Source organism: Cebidichthys violaceus, unplaced genomic scaffold (genome assembly GCF_023349555.1).
Source record: "Cebidichthys violaceus isolate CVI_PGR_0920_01 unplaced genomic scaffold, fCebVio1.0.p SCAF_7, whole genome shotgun sequence".
Classification (NCBI taxonomy): domain Eukaryota; kingdom Metazoa; phylum Chordata; class Actinopteri; order Perciformes; family Stichaeidae; genus Cebidichthys; species Cebidichthys violaceus.
Window position 1 is genome coordinate 17038370 of NW_027176927.1, and position 17238 is coordinate 17055607.

The 17238-nt window shown below is 45.1% G+C and overlaps 1 protein-coding gene across 5 annotated transcripts in view; it reads right to left on the reverse strand.

Annotated features, from left to right (window-relative positions):
• Positions 1-17238, reverse strand: part of LOC137891710 (CUB and sushi domain-containing protein 3-like) — a 197386-nt gene that overhangs the window by 65606 nt on the left and 114542 nt on the right. For 4 of the 5 annotated variants that reach the window (XM_068736465.1, XM_068736464.1, XM_068736462.1 and 1 more), the window contains 8 exons: positions 15302-15426; positions 14649-14745; positions 13289-13393; positions 4325-4443; positions 3006-3075; positions 1172-1288; positions 708-917; positions 36-224 (listed from right to left, as the gene is read on the reverse strand). In XM_068736465.1, the coding sequence (XP_068592566.1) occupies positions 36-224; positions 708-917; positions 1172-1288; positions 3006-3075; positions 4325-4443; positions 13289-13393; positions 14649-14745; positions 15302-15426 (1032 nt within the window). The remainder of the gene's footprint in view (positions 1-35; positions 225-707; positions 918-1171; positions 1289-3005; positions 3076-4324; positions 4444-13288; positions 13394-14648; positions 14746-15301; positions 15427-17238) is intronic. The other variant, XM_068736461.1, reaches the window with a different exon arrangement.

Sequence of the window (17238 nt, forward strand, 5' to 3'; positions counted from 1 at the left end):
AAGTGTGGTGTTCATAAGGAGCACTAGCCAGTCACCTTCGCAGCGAGGTATGGGGTAATTCCAGTTCCTGCTGACTCCATGCAGACATGTAAGAGATGGCTCTCCAAGCAGAGTGTAACCTTGAAGGCACTCAAAGGAAATGGTCATCCCCACACTGTAGTCCTGACCGATCACGATGCCGCTGCGAAAAGGTCTTGGGTCGGGACACCTCTGCAGCTCATATGCTGGGGAAGAAAAACAACAACAACACACAGTGGTGGAGGATTAATAACCACAGACTCCAGGAGGAAAATCATAAAACGCTAACACTACAATACTATGATTGAACACCCTCCTGCTGGAGGCTGAAGCCCCAAAATGTTGGTCAACATTTTGAAAGTACAAAGTTTGTCCACAAGACTTGATTCACAGGATTGTCATAATGTTCACCCACTGACACAGCCAACACTATTATCATTCAACAATATGCGCTGTTGAATGTCTCAGCGGAGGTCAGCATTGATTTATTTTTCTTTATTCTTCAGCTTTTTTTTTTGTAAGCGTCGGCCTTGCAGGACTAATCTTTGTCCCTGGTCCATACCCAACCTGACTGATGGTCTTTTAAGTGCTCTATTAGCAAACTCTTCAATCTCTTTCCACTTTTTCAGCTGCTGCTATGATAAAATCCCATTTTAACTTCACCACGAGGCCCAATCTTTGTTCCTCACCCTGGTAGACGATGTGGAAGCCGGGCTTGTTCTGGGAGTAGTCGCTGTGGAAGAAGAGAGTGGTCTCGTGGGTGGTGCTGAAAAGGGAGTTGGGCACAACGGGGCCACTGAACCGATCAATCACTGTTCCCGTCTCCAGGTTCCCACTGCGCACCTCAAGATAGTCATGAACTGGCTCTGTGGAGAAGTTCAGAAACTGAAGATGGATCCCTAAAAAAGCAGAAAGAAAAGGTTGAGGCAGGAGAGACACTCAAGTGAATGAATGTGTATGTTCGTTTCAGGTGCTGTAGCAGGAGATTAGTTCAGATTTAACGTTAAGCATGCCTAAAACGAGCAGGTTCTTTTTCAACACAATAAGAAGTTGAGAGGAGTTAACAGAACAGAGGAGAGGAGAGCAGCAGAGAGGACATTAGAGCAAGCAGAACAGAGACAGAGAAAGAGAAGACAGAGGGGAGAAGACAGACCGAAACCAATAGGGAGTTGAACTCTCCAGCTGCAGTCCAGGCTGCTCTGGTAATTCCCCGCGAAGCCCGGGCTGAGGATGACGCCGTTGAAGTCTGTCATAGAGCCACCGCACTGGGCTGTGGGAGACCAACCGAGGAGAAAGAACATGTCACTTCTCCACACAACGGCTCCACGGGAAAACAAAGGAAAACAATGACTGAGACAGTATGGTGGGAGGGCAAAGAACACGCACAAAATTGTTGCATATGTGTACAATAGAGGAGGAAGAGTAGCAGTACTGCTAATGTCTGCATTCGCTAGAAGTGCTCATAAGCATGCGTGTTATATGCTCATGTTTTATACGCAGACTGTAAAGGGGGGGGGTGCTGTGTGGGCAAGAGAGGGAATGAAGTGCTGTGAGTGTGCTTTATGAGCTTAGGATTGGGGGAGCGGGGATGTGTGGGTGGATGGATGGGGGTGCATGTACATCTCTGCTTGAGAGTGTGGATTATGCTCCATAAGGGCGTCCGTGAAAAGATAACTGACTCAGGCACATCCCTTGTTTGGTGGTGCTTTAAATTAAAATAAACGAGGGAGTCAATCCCCCCCCCCCCCGTAACACCTCACCGTTTTTTTTTTGTTTTGTTTGTTGGAGAACACTTCAGTACTCTGTGACGGTTACACTCATCCCCCTCTCCTGTGGCACATATCCCAGTTTTACATAAACACCCAGGCGTAATGCAATCGAAGCCACCAGAGGCTTCAATGTAAACGTGTGTAGTCCTTCTTCTTCCCCATCCCGACCCTTACAGGCCCGTTCACTGGATTTGGCTGAAGGTTGGGAACACAAGCGGCATTGCTGCCATTTCTTGGGAGACTATCGAGCGAGGCGAACACTATCTCGGGACTTAATTGTGCGGCGGGTCGGGGAAAAAACCTGCTTGACCTGTTTGTGTTTGAAATGAAAGAGAAGATGAGGAGAGGCACTTATGAGGATGTTATACGGTTGGTGGAGGGGCATGCAAACCACTTTGATGTGAGTTTATCGGCAACAAAGAAGCCAGATCCCGGGTGTTGGGGGTAAGCGTATGTACTGTAAACGAGCGAGGAGTCGAGCTAACGAGCGAACACAGGCGTCCGAGAACAGGCCTGTCAACAGTAAAGCTGGGATTTATGTCTGCAGTGAACTGTGAAAACCACAGGGACAGAACATTTACATGAGGAGTGCAGCGAGTGTGTGCATGCGTGCGCAATCGTCTGTGTGTTGAAATGCGCGGCAAGGCGTGTTTGCACTAATGTGTGTTTGTGTACATTTTGTGTAATTGGGGGCAACAGAACAGCGAGGTGTCAAAAGAGAAGCTGCTGCACTTCCCCCGTAATCTCTGGAATCTGTCACTGTGACAATCAACTTTAGAGGAAGTGTTGAGGGGGGGAGTAGAGACTCATGAGGGGTATCAGAAATCAAACAACACACTGAGATGGTGCAAAGTCGTATTGATTTTCAACTGAGGGGGAAAGCAGAAAATTCATAATCCCCACTCCTGAAGCCTCCACGCCCACCCATCATTCCCTCCCCTGGTCTTACAATGAAATTGTTGCTTTCCCTAATACAATAACAAGTCCTCTGTGGGGGCATTGATCTATCGTGTGGCTGTGTGCAGGAGTAAAGTATTGCTATGGAAGAAATAAAAAGATATAAACAAGAAAAAAAGTCAATGAGAAAAGGAGAAGGGCAAAAGACAAAAGAAAAAGAGCGACTGTGTTTTATGCAACAAATATGGATTTGTCGTGCAATATGGCCTCATTGAAACCCTGCACACTGGCAATGTCAGACTGTATAAAATAATACATTACCTAAACATAGAGGTACGGGGTAATTCCACCTTCTGACGGGGCCAGGCATGCAGGTAATATATGCATTACCCTGTTCAGGAAAACAAACAAAAACAATATCTTCACCAGCTCCAAAATACAGGCCAATAAAAACAGGAACACCAGGAGATCAAACAGACAAGTCATCTGCAAGCAGATTGTATCACCGTCCTGTGGATCTTTGGAATTGGTTAACAGTCAGATTTGGGGATTTTTCTAAATCCTCTTCTCAGGGTCTTGTGTGTGTAAACTTTTGATGGTATTAAGAGAGGAAGACCTGGGGTCTGACTACAGAGAGACGTGTTGTAGTCTGACAAGAAACACTGTTCTGTTGGATAAAAAAAATTAAGTGATGGATTGTACAGGCTAATCATCTGTAAAATATTCAAAGCACTGTTGTTTTAATCCTTTCAAAATTCTGTGTATTCCAGAGGTTTTCTGCAGCTGAAGCGCTGGAAAAATGCATTCATACATGTAGATCCACCAGCCAACCCTACACGAATGATCAACCTGAAGACAGCCACCAAAGCTTGTGTGTGTGTGTGTGTGCACAGTTGTACCGCGCACACACACACACACACACACACACACACACACACACACACACACACACACACACACAATACACCTGGATTCAGAAGACTCAGCCATACATGTGTTTCTGTTTTCTACAATGGCCTCTGGTCTGTTCCTGGTGTTCAGACACTCAGCCGGAAGATGTGTGTAAGAAGTTGCCGGTTGGTCTGGAGAGAATGTGAAAAGATGTGAATGCTTAAGCCGGGGAGAGAAATCGGTGTGGGATTAGTGAGGCGACTGTTAACACAATCCATCGCCCGTGGCATTGGAGGGTTCTACAGCTCAAAAAGCCACGGCTGCAGTATCTACTTGAGGCAGATTGGAGGACGTTAAAGCTGCTTTGTAACAGACACACGCTCACACGAGCATGCAGGCAAAGTACACACAATACAGATGCAAGCTTAAACACAAGGACGGTTACACCACCCGTGTGCATTCATTCATTTCCTTCCTGCACACTGTTCACCCCCCCCCCCCAACACACACACACACACACACACACACACACACACACACACACACACACACACACACACACACACACACACACACACACACACACACAGAGATGTCATAGAAAAAGCACTTTGTAGCGCTGCCTTGACAGACTTATCCTTTGGGGTATTCTGTTGAAAGTGTCTCCAGGCAGTTAGATATGATTCACTTATCATAACCATAAGAGAGCCGGATATGTGCTTCACCAGCGCCGCGTGCTTTTCGCCTACCTGCAACGAGAAGCCTTGATCGCACTGGAAGGACACCATGTCGCCCACGGTGTAGCGGTCGCCCACTTTCTGGCCGTTACTGGGAGGCTGCGGCTCTGGGCACGAATCCAAACCTATTGCTTAGGACAGAGTCACAACACACAAGTGTGGACAGCAATCATTCTTCTGCAAAACGTGGGAACAATCAAAACACACGCCATATTGTTTCATCATTAATACCTTTTACATCCAATATCTATAGAAAGGAATAACATAATAAAACACGATTAAACACCCGATTACTCATTTCAATGAGCTTGTAACTGCACAATAATTGAGTGAGTCACTTCCTCTCTGTCATGTCATCATAACATTTGAAAACTGGGTCAAGACAAAAAGCTGTCCTATTGGTGGCTGTAATCGCAAAATCCTTCCGACTGTTATCTGAAGCGATCGCTGTGAAATTACAAAGCAATCCCTGAAGAGTTACTTGACAGAGGAACTGGGCTCCATTGGATCAAAGTGATTCCAGAGCCACTCGCCAGGTACCGAGAGGCCTTTTCATGGAAACCACGGTTGATCCCAGCTGTGGGCTATGTTAATGTGCCGGATTTGAGCAGCTCTCCATTGACATAGAGGGGACTAAACAAAATACATGATCATGCATATCTACAGGCAGAGGAGCAAACATCTCACTTCATTATTGATGCACCAATTACTGCTGTTAGTGAGAAGTAGCATTAAGGAAAAAAAGCTTATTTTGCAAGCTTTCAACTAACACAAGTCATCAGTCAATAGGTTGTATGAACTCCAGATGTACCAGTTTACACTGCCGAGGTCTGACGTGCCGATTTACATTTTAATTTTAAGAATTATAATTGACAGTTAGGCTCCAGAGTCAACTTCTTAACCACCATCCCTGAAAATCTATGTCAGTGTAAACCATCAAAGATTCAAAACAGTTGTTGTCTGCATAAATAATTAGGAAATAAATGTAATTATTATACATTATGAGCTGCTTAGAGCTAGTGTTAGGACATTAAACGGGTAATAATTCACTCTTTAATATTTGTTTTACGTTGCTGTGAAAAACGGTATTTATTCATGTTGCTCGACAAAAAACAGATTTTACAAGAGTACAGTTGAACATCGTTATAATTAACCTTCACTGCTAGTTTTTACTGATAGGAGATTGAACGCAAGTCAATAATTATACATAATGCAAGTCAACGCAACCACTGTTAGCGTTAGCTGTTAGCTCCTTTAGAAGCAGGGCTGTGCCTCCACTACCTTCTTTAGACTGACATGTTTGTGTCACAGTGTGTGTGTGTGTGTGTGTGTGTGTGTGTCAGTAACATTACCGCCTGTACCGCTGTGTGCCGACATTACACTATCCTGCACCACTTATGTGTAAATGTGACCAGAAATATGAGACCGGTTGGGCATCCGTCTATAAAACCAGCCAGTTCTGATCGACCGGTGCGTCTCCATTGATCTCACGAGTCAAATGAGCTGCTGTACCGCTGCAGCAGCAGTGATGCATGAGAAATGGAAGAAAGAGGAACTTTGTAACAGCTTTATTATGCATAAATACATTCATGGACGCATAATAAGTAAGCAGGCCGTAGGGTGAGAGGTAGGAGAATAAACAAAACCCAGCAACAACAAAAAAACAAAATGTATCACAACCTATGTTTAGGCACAGATAACACATACAGACAGCCCTCGGAAAAGGAAAACGCACAAATTCACACACACACACACACACACACACACACACACACACACACACACACACACACACACACACACACACAAGCCCACTCAAAGAGCCAACAGGTCCAAGCAAGGAGGTGGGTGGATAAATGTAAACATGGCCGCTGCAATGGCCACAAAAGATTCAGAACAATTTATAGGCAACTTTTGAGAGCAGTGAAGAGCGGGAGTGACCACTCCACTGAGCATCTAGTGAACGTTAGGGAGGATTTTTGGGTGGGAGGAGACAGTAACCTAAGAGACATCACGCCAGATACAACAACTAAAGAAGAGCTGCTGTGCAAAGGCAGTGGGCGGATGCTTTGACATTTCCTCTCATATGTGGGTTTAAATGAAAGTATTACTTTGACAAAGTCAAATGACTTTGAAACAGATTCAAGGAGATTTGGTGAGGGAGTGTATTTCACCGGTGTTTGCTGCTGCAGTGAAGGGCTGCCATAAGGTAGGTTTGACATCAGAGCCCATTACAGCTCAGAAAACAAAGCTGTTGCATGATATTACACCGTGTCCTAAACAGCACGCTTCTGGAATACCGTTTCCTAAAGCAGCGCATTCTTACTTAAATAGTGATTCAAAGGATGAAAGTGAATATAGGATTGGTGAAAAGTTGTAATGCAGGAGCCTCTGACAACTGCTTGCATATATACAGGAACAAAAAAACAGGAAACCTTCGTGGATCGTCAGTGGCCCTTTCTACACAACCTGAGTTAACACTACGTTGGTAAGCATATGGATTTATCAGTCATATCAAGCATTCAAAGTCATCTTTTTGTTTTTTCTCCGTTACACAGCCAGAGGCAGTGTGTCAGATCAGACCTGGGCACAGATAGACCATCACGCTCTGGCCAGGTTAAGAGTGGGTCCCCACTAGCAGACGGCGCCGGTCCCCGTTGAGCTCCAGATGGGTTCCAGTCAGATCATTGACCCATTTTGGAAGGGGCCGTTGTCATCCTGCTGCAAGAAGGTCGACGCCCGCCGCTCTAGAGTACACAACCGCATCTGGAGGGAGTCCCGTCCCGATTGAACGGTACCGACTGCACCGAGCCAATGAGACGGTATCGCTTCAGAACTCACCCGTCACTAGCTACGCTCGTCTACTACCCGAGGGGAGGGGAGCACTTTACCTCATCCGGCCTTCAATTTAATATGGGAATTTACATAAACGCATGTCTTTCAATAACATACTGGAATGTACCACGCTAATGAAAGCCACGAGGCAGATGCTGAAGCAAAAAGCACGCAGGTCAATAGAGAATAGTTTACTGAGGGGGAAAGACGTCTGGTTCTAAAGGTTCACACAAACGCAACAGCAGGCCGAGCGAGTCCGGTTTACAGAGCAGTGCTGCGGTGATACACCGTCAACAACACAGGCAACTGAGTTTAAGAGAAGGACCAGATACTTTAGGGGGGTGGAGGCATGTGCTGCAGGGAAGAGAGGAGTAGAGCAGAGAATTTAAAGGTACATCAAATCCACGTTTCTGCCCGAGTCATTCAACCCTATGCTTCATGCTTCAGTTTAAGTGGGGCTGGTATGTAACAGACTGGTCTATCTCACTGTCAATCAACGCATCTCGAGCCCTGCTCCATAAGCATTGTTGTCTCTTTTATTTACTGGTCATGATGCATCGCTTTTGTAAACTATTCACAGTCTAGGAGTTGACCCTTGACCCCTATGTCAGAGAGGTTAGTGACCCGAGCTGCGTTCCAAATCACATACCACAGCTGCCAAAGCAAAGTATGCACTGCTGCATGCATTCAGTTGGGATGAACTACTTCCTCTTAACACGGCACCTTGGACTGACCCTCTTGCTCATATGCAGAGGATTGTGGGTCAAAAATAGAAAAGCATGCTGGCTTGCATACGGCAAAATGTGACCATGCTGGTATTATTTCTGCATACTAAATATGTGGTAGTGTGTGTATTGGAACTCACAGATGGTTTGTTAAAGCTAACAACCCTCTTGTTGTTTTATTTGATCACTTTTATCACAGTGCTTCTTATTCACTGGTTATGAGAAGTTACTGTCAGCTTCTACATAAATATGACAGATGTCTGCCTGTATGGGAGAAGGATCCCTCCTCAGTCCTTCCTGAGGTTCCTCCCATGTTTCCCTGTTAAAGGGGTTAAGTCTGATACCTCACATTTTGGATTGGTGATATGGGATATAAATACAATTGACTTGAGTAGATGTCACCGAGTTGAATTGCTGTTGCTCTGATAAATTGCATTTTATCAGAATATTTAACATAAATCTTTCAAATAAAAGTATCTTATTCTGAAAGACAAAGAGCGCAGTACATCTTGTGTGTATTATTATACCTCATATTTGAAGGTAATGAGACATCGAGAGGCTGATAAATGGAGGTAGTAGATGACATTTTGAATTTTGTTCCAAGATCAACATTATCTCTATGAATTATCAAAATATGAAATGTGATGATTATCGTCACAGACGCCACATCATTAATATCTTCCACTGTATGCTGATCCTCACCATCCTCATCATCAGCAAATATAAAAAAAATTATAAAATAATCTCACTTTTCATAAATTAAGTAAAACAACCAGGTGATTAAAATAAGGATCATATTCAATTAACAACATAATCAATATTCTTGATTTTGCCATCATGACATTTATGCTCTACATCAAACATGATAAAAAAAACAACACAATAAACTAGACACAAATACTGTGGCTTGTGGGGTAAAAGTGCGTATAAGCGAGCAAATCATGTTTTAGACTTCATGACCAGAGGCCCAAAACCTGTCCTGTTAGCGTGCAGCACAGCTTGAAAGCAAGGATAAACACACTAGTATTAAACGTTGCAGTATCTACAGGTGGAGTCAGTGTGAGATTCAATAATCATAAATCCCATCAGCTTCAATCATAAATCCCATCAGCTTCTTTCATCCTTTTAAGGCAGCGGGTCGGAGGAGAGCTGCCTCTGAATGAAGTGTGGACCAGGAGGACGCCTGCTGTGCGCCCAGCTTAGTCTGGGTTAGGGTGTTGTACACAAATACAGAACGTCATCAAGCTGTCATGCTGAATCTCAGTGCTTAATTAAAAAGGTAACACGACTCTCTGGCACCCCGCGCTTTATTCGTCAACCGTTTTCTGCCATCTTGTCTTCATCAGGTGTCTGAGGACATTTCTTAACCAATCAATGGGTAAGAAATGTGACCATTTACTTGTTCCCCCCCAATACAAATAAACAAGTTCTGTATCCTTTATTCAGGCTACGTCCATCACTTATCGTAACAAAGAACCAACCTCAAAGCTCATCTGCGTTTCAACTTCACACATCCATCCAAGAAGCACATTTCTCTCAAAGGAAGCATGTTAACAAAGAGCTCGGCTTCATCAGGAAGCTAAAGAATTACAGCAGACGCCATCGCAAATAAAGAAACCCGCATCCAGATCAAAGTGACACATCTGGTGGCTTTGAAGGAGCATGAAATCAGTGGGCAAAGAGTTGCGTAACACAGAGTGACTAACAAATGAGAGAAAGACCACAGCACAGCCAGTTCAAGTTCAACTGCAGTGCATGTTCACAGCACGGTTCAGTGCTGCAGCAGCAGCAAGCGGTAGTGGCAACATGTGAAACTTGATTGCATGTAATCAAGTTTGTTTATAGACCGGGTGATTTCTGCTGTTGGTCTTTAATTAGCAAGCTTCAGCCATAAAGCCTATAATAATGTGAAAATGTTGAATAACTGTGAAAATACGCAGGTTCCGATACTCATCGAGAAGATTATATGTAGCACGCTTAGCGTTTATAGAAAACTGCAATTACCGTTAGCAGTGGCATGTTGTCCTTTGAGTGGACTGACTGAAATCAGATGTGTGGTAAAGGATGTATTGACAGATCTCAGAGCTGTTTCAGGGGATGAATTCTGTTCACAATTGATTCATTCTGTTGTCACAGTCGCTCCACGAGGGCCGTGTAAAGACGCAGGCCTCTGCAGACTGCAGCAGTTGAGGCCCAGTTAGGGACTGTATTTAGGATGCACGCTGCCATATTGCCTGTTAGAAGACGCCAGGTTTGTTTTCAACCCTAGCACGCCGTCTGCGGGTTAAAAGCTCGGCTCTTAAGAAGTCGTAGTGACGGGTGGCACACGAGATTTCGATAACTAGTCTCCCTGGGCTGCAACAATCACCCGAAGGAAAAAATGTGAAAACAGATGGTTGACTGGCTGGTTCTGTGCCAATCCCTCTTGCCTTTCTCTTCCCACTGTACGGAGCATTCGGAGCATTCATTTGTAGCTAAAAGTGTAGGAGTGTGTACAAAATAAATGGGTGGTTCAAACCAACCGAAGGCTGGAAACTACAAAAAGTGCACTAAGTAGAGCGCAGACCTCCGCCATGTGCGTCTGCACCGAGCGCTGCTGTAACGTCTGATTGAATAAATACAAACCACTATTGTTTAACCTCTCGTCTAACCGCCAGTGTATCCGCAGCAGACACACTCCTTTAATGTACTGGTGCAGCGCCGTTTGGAGTGCGTGGCCGATTGCTTGGCGCCCGGTCTTACTGCTTGCATGGTTGTCGAGGGGCGTGCCCGTTCGATTGCTTGGCCCCAAGGAAGTGACGCTCGCAGCATTGTTGAGAGCCACTCGCTGCTCATTGACTCTAGGGCAGAAGAGCCGGGTTATAACGTTAGTGTGTGCAGCAGTGCAGTCAATGAGCCGCAGTCTGCCCGCTGCGGGCGACATGCTCGACAGGCAGCAGAGCCCTGAAGCCCCGCCCCTCCACAGAGCGCCGTTCACTTGTTTATTCAAAGTTTATTAATATTGAAAGTGTCAAATTCGACACGGCACCCCCTTTGGTCCCCAGCGATACACCCGCTAAGTGTGAAGTAGATCGGATGAGCGCTTGTGGAGATACATGGCCACGAACAGACAGACAACGATGACTTGCTTTACAGTTCAGTCGCAGCTGTCTGCACAGGCTCCATGCAGGCGCCGCGTCTCACCAGCGTCTGCGGGACGTGAAGTGTTTATTTACGCTTCAAGATGTTTTTCCAACAATGCGCTGGTGAACGCGAGGTTGATACCCAATGAAAAGGCACTGAATTAACATATCCATCTACATTTTCTCAACCTAGGCGGAGCAGAGTGCGCTGCTCTCCGGCTGTGTTCAGAGACCAGTTTGTAATCCCACAGACTCTCCCCTCACTTTTGCCCAGCAGCTAGGAAGCAATACACAGGAACTTGTTGGGCATTGAAGAGTATTTTTGCAGTGTTTATTAATGGCAAAAACAGTAAAGTACGCTGTACATTTACTGCCACTAGACAACTCTAATGCTAACCTTTCCCTCTGCAGCAATACCCAACACCTGTATGCCGTAGGCACAGCCACCGTCTCCATCTCTCTTTCTCAGCCACACACACACACACACACACACACACACACACACACACACACACACACACACACACACACACACACACACACACACACACACACAGCCCCATTGAGCCACGTTCATGTGTTGATGGGAATTCAGATCAGGAATGCTACAGGGCCAGGGTTAGCAGCTAAGCTAGGAATGCAAATCTGACTGAAGCAGCACCTACCGGCCACTTAAGAGGAGTCAGAAGTAGTATTGGAGATTAGCCGTGGACGCACGCGCACGCACACACACACACACACACACACACACACAAATCAGTATCTGAACTCTGCTGTAAGGAGTAGATTATCGCAAAAATGGGAAACAACAGACTACAAAACGAACACTTGATGAGCAGCTCCACAGAGAAGCGACGTGACTTCATCACACATACACGTTTGCCAACAGGCAAGCGGTAGAACCATATGCTAGGCAAGCAAACAAATGCGAATAACAAGAGGAAAAGTAGACCGGAGTTTGGCTTTACACAAAGCATCAGGGAATGCACTTTACATGGGCAGCAGAGGCAAAGAGTAAGACAGACATGGAGGAGAGAGCTGACTGGCTGACCGTGAGACATGGCACTGAAGTGACTCTCAGCAGTGGGTGGGGGTGGGGGGTGGTGGTTGGGGTTAGTGCAGAGAGGAAAGAGCCCACAGAGACACACGGCTACGGAGTGCTTCCAGGAAAGAGGAGGGTGTTGTCGAAACGAAGTGCCGACTGTGAGAGACGTGACTGTGAAGTCGTCCTCAGCAGTGGTGTAATGCTGGCGGACTGACACCGCTGACAGCCGGGACAGACTCGGTGACAGCGACGGGTTTTTTTTTTCATGCTTCTTTTGTTTTGCAACACATCCGTGAGAACTATCTGGGAGTTTGAGCGGGGGACTGATTTGATTCAAAAGCGTGTTCTTCTTTGCTGGAGTTGTGTACGGGATCTTAAAATGCGCTACGCTAGCAGGGCTCTTATCGTGTGGCCTCTGGTTCACGCCGCTGTGCCTTTGTGTCACCCACATCCCATCTTATCTCGACATTATGGAGTTCACGTCTTCTCCACTTTTATTTTCCCCGCGGTTGTGCTTTTTCACTGCCCTCCATGTACTTTACCGAAAATGAGGTCTCCCATCGCCACGCGTTTAAGTAAGAAAATTGCTTTTATGTGAAGGTGAGCGTTAAGTAACAAGCTAGAAGAAAGACAACTGTGAGAAAGTACAAATTTAAATTTCTTCTAACCTTAAAGAGAGAAAAAAACAGAAGAAAATTACCCTGACATTAAACGAGACAACTGGAAAATGCATGAGATGTAAATAACAGCGGGGAAATTGGTCACAATCTATCTGCAGATAGCGCCATGCTTTACCTGCAGATCGGCTCCCCCATTTTCATCTACACAACTTTCGAATGGGAGGACTTAGTAAGTCAGTCGCTCCACTGGGGCCAGCTGCACTCCTTTAATTTGAGCGTATGGTAAAATGTCAGCATGCTCCTTTGCAAATATGCCCCTAAGTGAATAGCCCACTGAGAGAGGAGTAAATCAAGTCCCTAAATGAAAAAGGATGTAGGTCCAGTAGCAATGGGAGGACTTGCAAAAGACCACAGGGGAATACAATGCCTGGATACAAAGTCTAAGAGATACAGAAGAAGACTCACTCTCTAACCTCACACTTTCCATGTCCAGCTGTGCCACCCTGACCAGCTGTCCCTCTTATTCCTCATACCTCTGTGCAGCCGCTGGAAGGTGGTGGCAGATGGACACATGGACACAAAGTGACAACAGACGAAGTGACAGGCAGACAAGCCGTCTCTCCTCATACCTGTGTACTCCAAGTGGAAGCCAGCGGCGGACACACTGATGTCAGACTGGAAGGTCAAGTACAGGTTGTTGGATGTACTGTTCAGCAGTTGAGGGATCGTTGTACCTGTAATACACACAACATACAAAAGACAGTTTAGACCAGATTTAGGACCACCAAAAAAACGAGTGGGCATGCATAACACATGAACATTTATCGTACTTTGGTTATATGCGGTGTAGATGATAACTAAATCAGTCTCTGGATTCCACTTTCTTATTTTAACCTGAGCCAAATTCTAACAGGAGTCTGGACACTAGCAGCCATTTAACCTCCGCCAGCGTGCAAAGGGAGCGCTGCTGAGCATTATCAGCAGGTACAAAGGAAATGGAGGAAGTGCCTCAAATAATACAATAAATCATATAAAGAAATAAAATAACACATCAAGAGCAGAGTCCCAAAAGGCAGTGAGAAACTTTACTGCACTTTGGATAATCTGCTGTTTGTGTGAGGCTTTTTGGGTCGACCAGAAAATAAAGCATTACTATAGTCGATGATGTGCAGTGATTTTCAGAAACCATGCCTCTGTTACACATGTTAAGGGGTAAATCGCGTTCAGCACTTCCTTTGGGACCTTCAGTAGAGAAATCAAATATGAAACACACGAACACGATCGATACTTCTGGCTCTGGAGAATGTTATCTGTGTGTCGCAACAATGAGGTCACGCCCTTCAGGTTCACACGCTCTACTCCAGGCGTGTGTCTTCGGCAATTTGCATGGAGACTTTTACACGTATTCATAATCACCTTCATCAGTTTAGCCCCAGATAAAATTGATTGCTAGCCATTTAAAATCCCTTAGCCTTTCCACACCGCACGCTACCCTGCACAGTGAGAGGCGTACTGTGGAGCCATTACAATACGTAAAGAGTTTTGCTCCAAAATGAGATATCCACCACTTGAGATATTTGACACCCGGTCTCGTAAAAATTGATATAAGACGCTGAAGTCATTACGCTACACCAGTCCCTCTGATACCACGATCCGGCATTTAAAATGATGTGATGGCCTGTTTCTAGTAGGTTACCATGCGGCAAGAGCTCCATTTTCATTAGCGTGAGCCCTAAGGCAACGCTGCATTTGTAAAAACTCCAGCATGAAACGGGAGCAACATTATGACGATCTCAAATGCGGGGGACAGAAATGTTGCGTGAAGGAGGGAGGGACGTTTTCTTTAACTGGTTTAAGACAGAACTCTCAAAAGGACATGCCAAATGTCATCAGCTCCAACACCACATCTGTCTGCTGCTGGGTCCCAGTGACGTCTGATTGAATTTCAAGAGGCACCTGGCAACTACAATCCAGTTGTATCAGTATTACCCGAGTAGCTGCCGAGCCTCGGAGCATTGCCGTCAACCCCGTCAAAGAAATCCAGCGAATCCCAGTTGTGTTCTGTGGCGAAGGTCACAACTTGGATCTGAAAGACAAAGGTGCCTTAATAGAAACGCCTTGCGGTAAGTCGAGCTGCAGTTTACAACCGTGTCACGCATTTCATTTCAGCCATTTTGTTCCTCTTGCTTTATTACGTGAGGGAAATTGCTCTTAGACATTTTATTGTATTTTTTTAGCACTGTTAGTGAGATTTTAATTTATTATACAATGGCTTTTATAGTTGACAAAATGTATATATATATATATATATATATATATATATATATATATATATATATATATATATATATATATATATATATATATATATATAGAGAGAGAGAGAGAGAGAGAGAGAGAGAGAGAGAGAGAGAGAGAGAGAGAGAGAGAGAGAGAGAGAGAGAGAGAGAGAGAGAGAAAATGGCACTGAAAAGGCTTTTGTTTCGTAGGGAAGAAGAGAGACATATTTTTCATTTTATCACACAATTGCCTTGGACCTTGGCTGCCGCCAGCGTGGAGCCACATAAATAAATCCCCACGACATTTCTTCTAATCTCTCATCAAACATCACACTCCTAAGATCTACATGTGTGTCCTCTCACTTGGATGCCGGCCCCCTCGGGAACAGAGATTTTCCAGGCACAGTTCAGATAGTTGGTGTACAGCTCTGGGTATCCGGGAGAGAGGATGGTGCCTTTGCGGTCAGTTAACACCCCGCCGCAGGGAACTAGAAAAAACAAAAAAAAGAACAACAGATTGAGAAAGAGAGAGAGGAAAAATAACACACACACACACACACACACACACACACACACACACACACACACACACACACACACACACACACACACACACACACACACACACACACACACACACACACACACACCTGCAGAGCCGCGAGTTGAGGTTAATCATAAAAGCATCATTTCACAATACATGGATTTTAAATGAGCCTCTATAAAAATCACTTCATGTGATGTAATTCTGTGGACTCCACTGACAGCCAGCCATGGTAACGACAGGTTCCACTTGCTATGTCATGTAAAAGAGCTTCATTTTATGACCAGATGATGATATTGTCGTTTAATGCCCCAGTGGAGTTTTGCATGGCAGCACACTCGCCTCTCGCTCTATTCAGACATAAACAGTTCGGCCCTGATGTCATTCTATCCCTCGCAGGCCACACAAACCACATCTATCAACTGCGAAAGTGATTCCTCTCACAGCGCACCTCGTTTCTACCAGAGCCACGAGTGACGCACTCATCGAGCCTCTCTTGGCTCTCAGGTGAATGTTGAATCGGAGGCACTGGCCACGCTGTGCTGACATTATTCAGGCACTTTGATATATTTGAGCATAGGTACAAAAATCTAAATGGAAAAAAAGAGCCATAACCGTTACAATTTCTTTATCGCCGTTCAGACGCTGCCAATTGGAGTGTTTGGCTCCACTTCGTGTCCATTAAGGATTGTGGAGGCCCAACCGTGCAGAACCAGAATCCTTTTGGATTATAACACAGAACAAAAAGCATGTCCTTCCTCTTGAAACGTAGTCCTGCTGGCTAATACAGAAACAAGCTTGTGCTCAGCAACATCTTTTACACGATCGCAAGAAGAGACGTCTAATGCAAAAGTGTGTTTGCTTTTTAGAATTGTTGCTTTTCTCGGTGAGATCCATTGTTCTGCTGTCACCAGCTTGGATATATCTGTCAGACATCTGTTGAGCCATCACATGTAGTTCAACAATAATGACGGAGTCTGTATACTGCAACAACAAAGAGAGAGACTTCTTCATTCCTTTTCTCCTCACTCCAGATGCAGAAGCAGGTGTTCCTCAGACTGAACTGCAGGTTGAAGAAGGCTGGAGTTTAGCGTCTAGCAGTTGTTGTGACAGTTTCTCTGTAGAACCACGAGCAAAGCTGTCAGCCGGGGAGGACGAGGTCCTTCAGATGTTCATAATGTGTTCTCACAATGAAGAACCAGCTGTTGCTGGTGAAGGACCAGGCTTTACCCTGCACAGGTCAATGATAACCACTGTTTTCCAGATCCACCCGCCACTGGAGGGTCGGATGTCAAAGACAATGGGAGACACGGAAAATAAGAGACAAATAAAATGTGCTGCTTATCACGAAGAAAAAAAAGTGTCAGAAAAAGCATTTTGCAGCCATCAGCTTGCCACAATTTCAAACTCATAAATATTTTACAGGTGACATCTAGCTGATAGAATCGTGACTGCTCTGTTCCCTTTCGCTCCAAGTGACACATTAGAGAAAATGACTTCCATACTGTACCTCACAGCAATCACACTTTCATATAATCACCGCCTCGACGTCTACCGCATGTCACATGTAGAGAATCCAGTATTGATTAGCTCTCGAAGGAGAACAGCTTGTGCAATTGTTCTTAATTCCGCTTTGGAAATGAAACATGAAGGTCGCTGCAGATGAAATCTAGAGAACTGTAGAGAGAAGGTTGAAGGCTCGTCGTCAGTCACCTTCTATTTAATCACTTCCTGCTGGTTGTCCAAAATGTCTTTT